Source organism: Poecilia latipinna, unplaced genomic scaffold, assembly GCF_001443285.1.
Source record: "Poecilia latipinna isolate Pla-1442-1.1 unplaced genomic scaffold, P_latipinna-1.0 Scaffold463, whole genome shotgun sequence".
Taxonomy (NCBI): Eukaryota; Metazoa; Chordata; class Actinopteri; order Cyprinodontiformes; family Poeciliidae; genus Poecilia; species Poecilia latipinna.
The window spans coordinates 197,125-207,086 of NW_015113079.1; the positions used below are offsets into that span (position 1 = coordinate 197,125).

Here is a 9,962-nt window from a genome sequence, read left to right on the forward strand (position 1 = left end):
TCGGATTTCTTACTATTTATGCAGTGCTATTATATTACTGACGATTAAACAAGCATTTTCTGCCGCTGAGAGGAAACCACTGCGCATGTCCTGGAGCGCCGCGTGCGAGTGAAAGGTGGGGAGGGGGGAGTAACAGAAACACGCTTGGATTTTAATTGGTGCGTTTTGCATCCACTGGAAACAAAGATGTTAACAAATAANCCAGTAAGAATATTGTTGAAGACTTGAGGTCATATCATTTCATATCTGCATGCTGTGTGTTATAGTTGAATAAATACAGTAGTAGATGGAAAAAAAGTTATTTATTCAACAAAAGCTTTATAGACAATCTCTAGTTTCTTTCTCAGCCTTATCTTTATTAGTAAGACTTCACTACAAGTCTTTGGCTGGAAGGAAACATTTTAATAAAACGGCAAATGACAAGATAATATCAGAAAATGTCCATCTGTCTATAGGATAAAAACCTGTTTAGTTAGTTACTATAATGCCATGACTGTTCTCATTGTTTTTTACTGTACCTTCTCACTACAGTAAATCTGTACCATGTTTAAGAATCAGTGGATGGAAGCAGCTGAAAATCTATAGAATCAGACAAGAAGTTAACAACTTCAATTTACCATTTATTTGATTCAAATGCTGAGGGAAAAATACAAGACGGGATGGTTAAAATGTGCTCTTTTGTATTCTGTTGGATTCTTTTAAAACAATAGATCAGATGAACCCTACAGCTGTGTATATGCTGCCGTTAGTCTATTCCTTTCCATCTTCACCCACTGTGCAATGAGCTCTGCTTCAACCTTTCTGACTTTGACGACTGAGGCGGGATCAGAATCATTAGATCCTCTGCAAGAGAACAAAAATATTTGTTTTCATGTTGAACATTTCAACAACAAAGAACAAACTGAGGAGCATGTGGTACCTCAGGTCCAGGTGATGAGCTCCTCCAGAAATGTTTAGCGCTACCAGCGATGAACTCAGCGACTTGCGCACCTGAACATCGGAGAGATGATTAACTCTGATGTGAGACTTCACTGAAGGTTTCCTGTCTGAGTCTCACTCACCCCTCCGTTGGCCCATGGGTCCAGATCCCCGTTGGAGAAAATGATGTTGTTTGCAGTGGAGAGGGCTGAACACAAGAGATCATTGGAACAGGGTTTTACAAAGTGGGGGCTGTGGGTGACAACCTGGGGCCAATCAGGGGCCTCAGAAAGACAGAAGGAAAATTAGGAAAAAGGAAGGACATTTTGTAATAAAATAAACCCTCCTGTAGTCTTAGTGTGAAGCTCAGTGGGGAGACAGAGGGGCTGTTCCATCAGACCGTCAGTTTCCAAAACCACACAAAAAAACAAAACCTTATAAAAGTGCACACCGGTCAGACTGCAAAAGGGTTAAAAAATTAAATAAATTATTACCTTTTTATGAATGTAACATGTTTTTCTGTCATTAGTATAAAATATTAGTTGTTGAATATGGAGACAGAAGATAAAAATAGCCTTTACTATCCCAGAAGAGAAATTCAGGAAAATGTTTTTGCCATGCTCATCTTTCTGATTGGCTGCCAGTCAAATTTATCAAGTTGCTCCTCAAACTGGAATTGGAAAAGTTTCTGACAAGAAAACTTTTCCAATTCCAGCAGCCCTGCTGCAGAAAAACCTAAACTGTGGAGATTAAATCAAATTTGATGGGGATTAGGATACAAATATTACATATTTTCTAATCAAACGATGGGATTGTGGTGGAAAATTTTATCAGGCAATGTATTCAACATCAGATTAATGAAATCATAATATATTACTTGACAAAATTTTCCACCAAAGAACACATTGCCAACTAAAATCAGAAGGTACGCAGTAGCATTTATGCAAAATTAATCTAATATAAGGAACCACTGAATTAATTTAGCATAACTTAATTCAGCATTAACTTAGTAAATAAAGGCAAGAAAATAAATGTAAAATTTATTTTCTTTCCATATTTTGGGTTTGGGCATTAGCAGCATTAGAAGATGGAGCACTAACTGCACCTAAAAGCTTTTCAAAACCAAATTTTGAAAAAAAAAAAAAAAAAAAAAAAAAAAAAAAAATTTTGGACTTTCTATTGATTTTTTGAACAAGATTAGAGCTTATAGTCTCTAGACAGAGCTGCATAACTCAAATGGTAGTGTGCATGTATTCTCCAGTCTGTAGAGAACACCTCTGAGACCAGAGGAGGAGCAGCAGAGGGGTTCAAAGGTATCCGAGACCTACCGTCCCCCCAGAACTGGATTTGGAGCCAGCCTGGCCGAGGAGCCACAGCCCAGCGCTTGGAGCAGTAGGCCTCTCGGTCCTTCTCAGTGAAGGCCATCGGAGGAAACATGTCTGTCACGTTGTTACTCTCAAAGCACAGCTCCACCTCTGTGCAGGCCTGACAGGGAACACAAGCAGGACGATCAAGCAGTGAGATTTATCAAAAAGTGTCACAGAAGCAGATTCTCAAAGTTGGAGCAGACTGTGAGCTGGTGGTGTGTGTGGGATCATTAGAATCTGCAATTTACAGCTAAATAAGCACCCAGTTGTCTGGATCCTGATCATTTTATTTTTGTCAGTAAAGATTTTAAACTTCAAGTTTCCAGCAGTTTTAAAAACAAGGTTCCTACATTAGACTTCCAGAGCTCTGAGTCCTTTCTGTTAGAGATGGGTGACATGGATTTAGACTTGTAGTATTTATTGAGATAATGATAAAAGTGACAAAAACGGTATTTAGAAACTATACAGATGTCACTGTAGTCAATTTGCCACTGAGAAATTGTGGAAATTTGTCAACTGTCACTTATGTAACTGTGTCTTCTTCAGGACGGAAGTTACAAAGAAAAGTTTTTGTAACCTGCATCACTTTATTTTTTAAATAAACTGCACACAGCAACTATAGCGGCTGATTAATAATATTTAACTGATGTTCTTGGAGACCAAGGTGCAGAGAAAAGATCTAAAGTAACAATCCAGGCAATATTGTCAGGATTTCTTTCAATAAATTATCTCTTTTACTTTTACAGACATCCAGTTTGTGTTTATTTCTTTAAATCTGTTTCCACACTGCAAAGTGACTTTTATGCTAAAATTTCAGCATCCCAGCTCATACAGATCAGTAGGTCTGCACTGATGGCAGTTTTCTGGTTGATCACTGATCTTTAAAAAGTCTGAACTGATGATTCTGAATTTGGTTGATACCAATTTTTTTTTGCCAGAAGAGTCGCTAAATATTGCAACAAAGTTGCTGATCTAGAAGCAGTGAGGTGACTATTATCTCCACATACACAAATGCGTCCTGGTCAGTCAGTCAGGCCTCTACAGGCAGAGCTAAAGGGGACAGTGACTGATTTTCAGACCTTTGTGGAGGTTGATAAGATTCCTGGATAAGATTGGCTTCTCATCTATCAGCCAATCATCGAGGAAATCAGGAACGATGCATCGGTGCAACCCAAAAGATAAGCAGTCATATCTACCTCTGGAATAAAATTTTAATTTATGTAAATCTGTTTGTGATGGGATTGAATTATCTATCAGATATACTTCTGTAGATAAAATTTATTCCCATTTTTTTAAATGCCCTGAGATGAGATTTGTTGTGGTTATTTAAATAAACTCGACAGTCACTGAATCCATTCACACGACTGACACGTCTAGCCAACATGGAAGTAAAGCCATTGGTACCACAACTCCTAATATTTCCCATCAGCCCCAGGGTTCTGGTGTACCTGGTAGTCCCAGGCCAGGCTGTCCAATCCCAGTCCACATCCAGTCGGGTCAGCACACTGCACATAGAGACTGTAGAGGTCAAAACAGGTCAGCAACCCGGTGGAGTTGTACACGATCCCTGCAGGTTGGAAGGCATCAGTTACTGAACAGACATGGCTTCCTTGCCTCTGTGTTCACTTGTTTTCTTTTTGCTCCAAATTGTTTCAGAACCGTTACAAGAAGGTTTACAGACAATGAGAGGCACCATCACTGTCTGCTCCCTTTTTCCACAAGGTGCACTGTACTGACCATGAAGCTGACCACTACCCTCTACTGTCTGCACACAGTAACTACATCTCAGGCGCCTTGGACAGGGTGATGCATCCTTTCACGCATAAGCACTGGTTTCAGGGGAAATCTTTGCTCAAACTGTCCAATCAGCAGCTGATTTGTGTTACTGGACCTGCAGTGTCTCTGAGGTTAGCCAGCAGATCCAATCCTCTCAGCATGGTTCCACAGGCCACCTGAAGGAAAATAGAAAAAATAAATAAATAAATCACAGTTTCACACCAGTTCAGCATAAACTAAACATGATGCCAACATCAGATGTTCCAACTCGCTGACTATTCCAGAAAAAAAGACACAAACTACATAGATAGATTTGCTGCAAATCTGAGTCTCTGATTCTCTTCACAAAAGCTTTCAGCATCCATAAAACACATCAAAACTGAAACTTATAAATATAAGGCACTTTAAAAACAACTATTAGTTGAACCAAAGTGCTGTACAGTATTCATAAAACCACAGATAAAAACACATAAGGTTAATATGGTTATTTTGTTCAAACAATAGAACTTGAGATATATTTTGAATCAAGTTAAAAAAAAAATTGGTTCACCCAAGATCTAACTTCTGTTAAGCAATCTGTCGGAGACTGTAGGGAATCATCTTTATCATGCCATTTCTTTAGGAGTAGCTATATTTGTAGGTTGTCTGCAAAGCAATGAAAGTGGACTCACTTTCTTAAAAGTAAGCCCAAAAGGCAGCAAGTATAATATGAACATTAACTAAATACGGCCTAAGATGAACCTTAAGGGACCCCATAGTTTAGATGTGTTGCCACAGAAGAACAGTGATGGAGATTAACAGAAAAAATTCTGTTTTTCAAATATGATGAGAAGAAATCCAACACTGTACCCTTAACACCAAAACAGAGCTACAGTCAAAATAAAAGGACGTCATAGTCAATAGTATTGAACGCTGCACTTAAATCTAATAATGTCTCTCCACCCAAGGACATGATTAAATATTCTCAGTGATTCTGTGCTGTGATCACATGTAAAACCAGACTGGATAACCAGGGAACCAGACTAAGATATGTTGTAGTGGAATAATGTTAATCATAAATATGTTAATAATGTTAACCCCTTCAGTTTCAGAAACATTTTCAGATGACAATGAAGCTAAAAGTCCTTAGTTGCCATTTGCATCTGAACATAATAAGTTTAACAAATTAAACTATGAACATGTAATTATTTGAGTATTCTAGAAAAAAATGTTTGAATGCTTTAATTTTGCCAATCAGATCCATTTTGTAAAGGAAAGCCTTCCAGTCATTCCATGTCTGCAGCTAAAGATACCAGAGTGGCTTCTTCAGTCGTCACAATAAGAAATATTAAATACTTGTACCTCCTAAAAGCAGCGTGTTGTGCCTGTGAAGCTGACCTTGACAGGGTTGGCGGGCATATTGCCCATGAAGCTGGTGCTGTAGGGATAGTCCAGCATGGCCATCATGGTGAAGGCGTTCCTCAGCAGGCCGTAGAGCTGCTGGATGTCCTGAGGAGACGCCGGCGGCTTGCAGAGAGCAAATTCTGACTGGATGCCACTGTAATCTGGCACCAGCAGAACAACATGTCTTTATTCCAAATAATGGCATGTTTTGTAATAAATAAAACTGTTCATTGTGTGGGCGGTCAGGAAGAATTTACTTTATAAATTTTTCTGTGATTTTCAGAAAGTTGTTCATGGCGGAGCTCCTCACCTTGGCGATCAGCTAATTGTTTTAACAGATGGAAAGCTCCTCTCACAGCATCTCTGCATTCAGGGCTGATGTTCTCAAAATCCTGTAAAGGAAAATATATAAAAAAATAAATAAATAAAAATCACATTCAGCATCTCACAGGTTGACATCCTGTGAGATGTCAACTTCACAGGATGTGAGATTGACAGGAATGTTCAGCTCCTGGAGAAGAATCTTTGTTAAAATAAAAACTTCAGCAAAGAAAAACAATTACATCAGGTTGAAAAATAAAAGATTTTCTTGATATAACAAATTAAACTATGAACATGTAGCTTACATAAGTTATGTAAGTTACAGTTATGTAAGGTAATTTTATTTATCTAGAACATCCTCGGCAACAAGACAGTTCAAAGTGCTGGTGTCAGTCAGTCTAATCTAATCATGAGACCTTTTTGCTCAGACAGAATACACAACAGAGGAGTCTTGCTATCAGAAAGGTTTCCATGGTAATAGTAAAGACACTCTGCTACATTAATCCTAAAATCTTTATCTGAAGAAACTAATTCTTGGATGATCTGAAATTTTGTGCTTTTGAATTCAGTCAAAACAATAAGTTATTGTTTTTGGATCAGAACCTCTGAAACAGAACCTGCTTAGGATCCTGGTAGTATTAAAGTAAAGAATAAAGTAAAGAACCTCTGTGTTGTTTTTGACCCGGGTTTGTCATTTAAATTAAACAGGTTTCTACTATTTCCTTCTTTCACCTCCACAAGCAGAAGAAAATTCTGCTTGTTCGGAAAATTAATCCGAACTGTCCAGAGGTTAAGATGTTACACTGAAAAACTAGGTCCTGCATTTGTTACTATAAATGTAACAGTAAACTGTTACTGTAAACAGTTTACTGCAGCAGTAAACTGCAGCCACACACAAGCCAAGCTGCTCAATAGTTCAGAGTAAAGACTCTTCGTATAAAGTCGTCTGTTGCTGACAGAGAGCTCATGTTGGTGACTCACAGCTGTAACATCTCTGAAAAACTGCGTGGCGTCTCCGAGACCAGCGGTGGACAGGATGGGGGCGCTGGCCGCCAGGGCGCCGGCCACCATGTTGGGATACTTGAGTCTCATGTAGACGGACAACATTCCACCGTAGCTGCAGCAACAGGGGTGAGAGGGGAAGATGTTATCTGACAACCTACAGTACCACTACTCCTGTAGGTCTCACCTGCCACCAAACACAATAACAGGACAGTGTGAGGCTGCCAGCTGCTCCTTGAGCTCCCTGATCATGAGGGCGTAGTCAGCGAGGGCCTGCTCCACCGTCAGCAGCCCCACCTCAGGGATGTTGAAGGACTCTTTCCCAAACGGCAGAGATTGGCCGTAATATCTCTGAAAAAGACAACGGTATGAGCATGAGAGAAATATTATTAAAAAATACATATTAGTTAAAAAAAAATCTTATGTCAGCAACAGAGATTGAAGGAAAAATGTACAGCTTTGATCATATTTACTGAAAACACAGAAAAGACATTAAATAAAACGTTTTTCATCCAACTTTTAGCTTGAGGTGTGGAAGGTCAAGTTCACAAAGAGCAGACAGAAACAAAGGCCAGGCAGCACAGCAGTCATAATGGCAGTTTCTCTATTCCAAAGTCCTCTCTAATTATCTACTATCTTACAGGATTTAGATCCAGTACTGGTTTTGCAAATGGAATAACCTGATTTTATTGATCTGGCCAACATTGTCCAATTAGAAGAAACAATGACCAATTTACTGTTAGAATCCATAGAGTTTTTGCTTAAATGTTCTGTTACTTAAAAAGAGTCCATGATGCCATTTACTCCAACAATGTTTCTGGTCTTCAGAAGAGCAACAGACCCAACAGATCCTCCAACGTCCTCATCAGTGCTCATAACATATGTCTCTACATATTCATCCTTTATTTTAATACACCAGGTGTTGCTGAAAAGCTCTAAGTGAATCCAGGGACACACCGCACCACTTTTACAGTCATCATCACTGATTGTGAGAAGACCTGTTCACACCGTCAGACTGAGAACCAAACAGTGAACAGCTGGACCTGCTGATGGAGCACAGACTGCAGCCTCCACCAGAGCTGCTGCATGCAGCAAACTCAGCGCTGCAAACCAAACCGTATGCAAACATAGACATTATTCTCAGAATATGGCAGGAGTAAATATTTAAAATAATTTATTCTGATAAGAGTAGTAAATACATTTTGAACAGTGCTGACTGCTTTTTTGTGTTTGTTTTGAGTTTAGAGTTGGGAACACTGATTTGTTTGCTTTGAGGTTAATGGGTTTTGTAATTAGTTTTAATGTGGGATTTGTTATTCTCATCATAAACAAACAACATTATAATGTATGGACTGAGTTGTGTAGAAAAGAATTTAACAATTATGATTATTAATTTGATCCTCATTTGAAAATATTTTATTCTTAATATTGGTAATAGATAAATACAAACCTAACCCCTTTATGTTTTACGTAAAAGAAAACTTCTCAGTTTAAGAGCATTTACACATTTTGGTTCAGGAGACGGATCATTTCATTTATTTTGTTGAGGCTCTTCATTATTTACTGGTTTTTAGTCTTTAATATCTGAATGTCTCTTTTATTGTTGTCATGACTGCATGATTTTATTTTGATAGCTGGTTTATGCCCACTGTTTAATATTTATGATGCAGTTAAATAAACTAAAGTTTTCTGGAAAAAAGAAGAAAAAGAAACATCTGACAGCTGAAGTGTTCCAGCCTCTATCAGCAGCACACTGCTCACACGGCCTGTCTGCATCCAGAATCTGTGTTTACATTTGTGATGGTAGGACAGAAAAAAGATAAACAACTGATTATTATGAAGACTTGCTGACCTTATATCTTCTTACCATCCTACATACTATAAATGATGACAAAAATAATTCTAATTGTTTCACCAGGACTTTTGTTCATATTTCTGATAAAAGGGGCTTTGTTCACACTGAATAAATGTACTCAAAGTAACAATTAATTTAAACTAAGAACCTTCTAAACCACACTGCTAAATGAACAAACAATATCACATAATGGTCTTTACTAACCACAATCAATGTAACTAAAATGTTAAAAAGCAAGAAAACAGATGAGGTAGTTTTACAATCCTAGTCTAGCTGCAGCTGAAGTGTGTGAAAAAAACTGTCGTGCAGTTTGACTAGTGACAAATGAAGCTGATGAACCGAGTCGAACTTTAAACATTTACTTCCCCTTTTTCCTCCTCACATGATCCACCAAATCTCAGCTTGGCTGCCTCCAACACACTGGCGGCTCTTTTTTGACAGTTTTTTCTTACATGTTCAGCGAATATGACCAGTGCCTGCTGCTGAGCTGCCAGCTCTGTGATGAACCCAGAGTTCAGAGCAAACTCCCAGATGTTGCCTTCATTTCCGGTGTAGAAGAAGATGGGACCATAGCCTTTCTTCCAGTACTGGTCTACAGCAGGGAACAACATTCATGTTAATCATTTGCTGTTCAGTTTATAACATTTATTACAGGAAAGTGTCTGTACCTGTGATCAGGTATCGCTGGCTGAACGTTCCGTTGCCCATGCTGTTAAAGTTGAAATGATCCAAAGTCTGGGTGAAGAACTTTTCAGTGAACTGGGGATCTGATGAACCTGCAGACTTTGTAGCCTGGAGCAGTGAAATGAGCAGCACATGTTAGAAAACACAGCATGATGCAGTTTAAATAACCCGCATAGCAATGAATGTTTGGCTCATGAATGACTTTAAAATAATTTATTCTGATAAGAATAAATTATTTTATTCTTCAAGAATGTCTCAGTTGAAGGCTACACAACAACAGGTCGTTTAACAACTATAAGGTTAACAGCGTTCTAGTAAAATACTGATCCAAACACCAAATCTTCCTGACAAGACAGAGCAGGCGAACTAAACATCACACAGAGCGAAGTGAAACATTACCTGAAAGTGTGTGTGTGAGAGGCCATGAAGAGCGTCACAAAACACAGCGACTGTCACTGTGAAAAGGATTAATCCAGCTGTCATGTTTCAGCGATACAGTTACCAAAACTCACACCGCGCTCACTTTGACTTAACGTGACACAAGCCTGCACCAAACACTCCAGTCACATGACTTCTGTCACGTGACTTGTGTGACATTCTCCGGTGCATTCAGGTGCAGCTCGGTAGATCTGCTATACACCAGTTGATGGAGCGCC

The 9,962-nt window shown here is 38.8% G+C and overlaps 1 protein-coding gene across 1 annotated transcript; it reads right to left on the reverse strand.

The window, feature by feature from the left end:
• Positions 1-286: 286 nt before the first annotated feature.
• On the reverse strand, positions 287-9,938 carry dpp7 (dipeptidyl-peptidase 7). Its single transcript, XM_015039174.1, has 13 exons — positions 9,706-9,938; positions 9,291-9,414; positions 9,075-9,214; positions 6,955-7,118; positions 6,747-6,882; positions 5,755-5,836; positions 5,439-5,605; positions 4,177-4,237; positions 3,734-3,852; positions 2,247-2,403; positions 1,062-1,126; positions 920-990; positions 287-843 (listed from the first exon to the last, which is right to left on the reverse strand). The coding sequence occupies exons 1-13, from the start codon at positions 9,787-9,789 to the stop codon at positions 723-725; spliced, it is 1,491 nt and encodes a 496-aa protein (XP_014894660.1). The 5' UTR covers positions 9,790-9,938; the 3' UTR covers positions 287-722.
• Between the last annotated feature and the right edge of the window lie 24 nt (positions 9,939-9,962).

Excerpts from the sequence above, each read along its gene's own strand:
- dpp7 (XM_015039174.1), bottom strand. The coding sequence starts at position 9,789 with ATGACAGCTGGATTAATCCTTTTCACAGTGACAGTCGCTGTGTTTTGT. Across the intron at positions 5,837-6,746 it reads TTTTCAGAGATGTTACAGCT|GATTTTGAGAACATCAGCCC; the intron begins GTGAGTCACCAA and ends TTTCCTTTACAG. Across the intron at positions 991-1,061 it reads ACCCATGGGCCAACGGAGGG|GTGCGCAAGTCGCTGAGTTC; the intron begins GTGAGTGAGACT and ends TCCGATGTTCAG.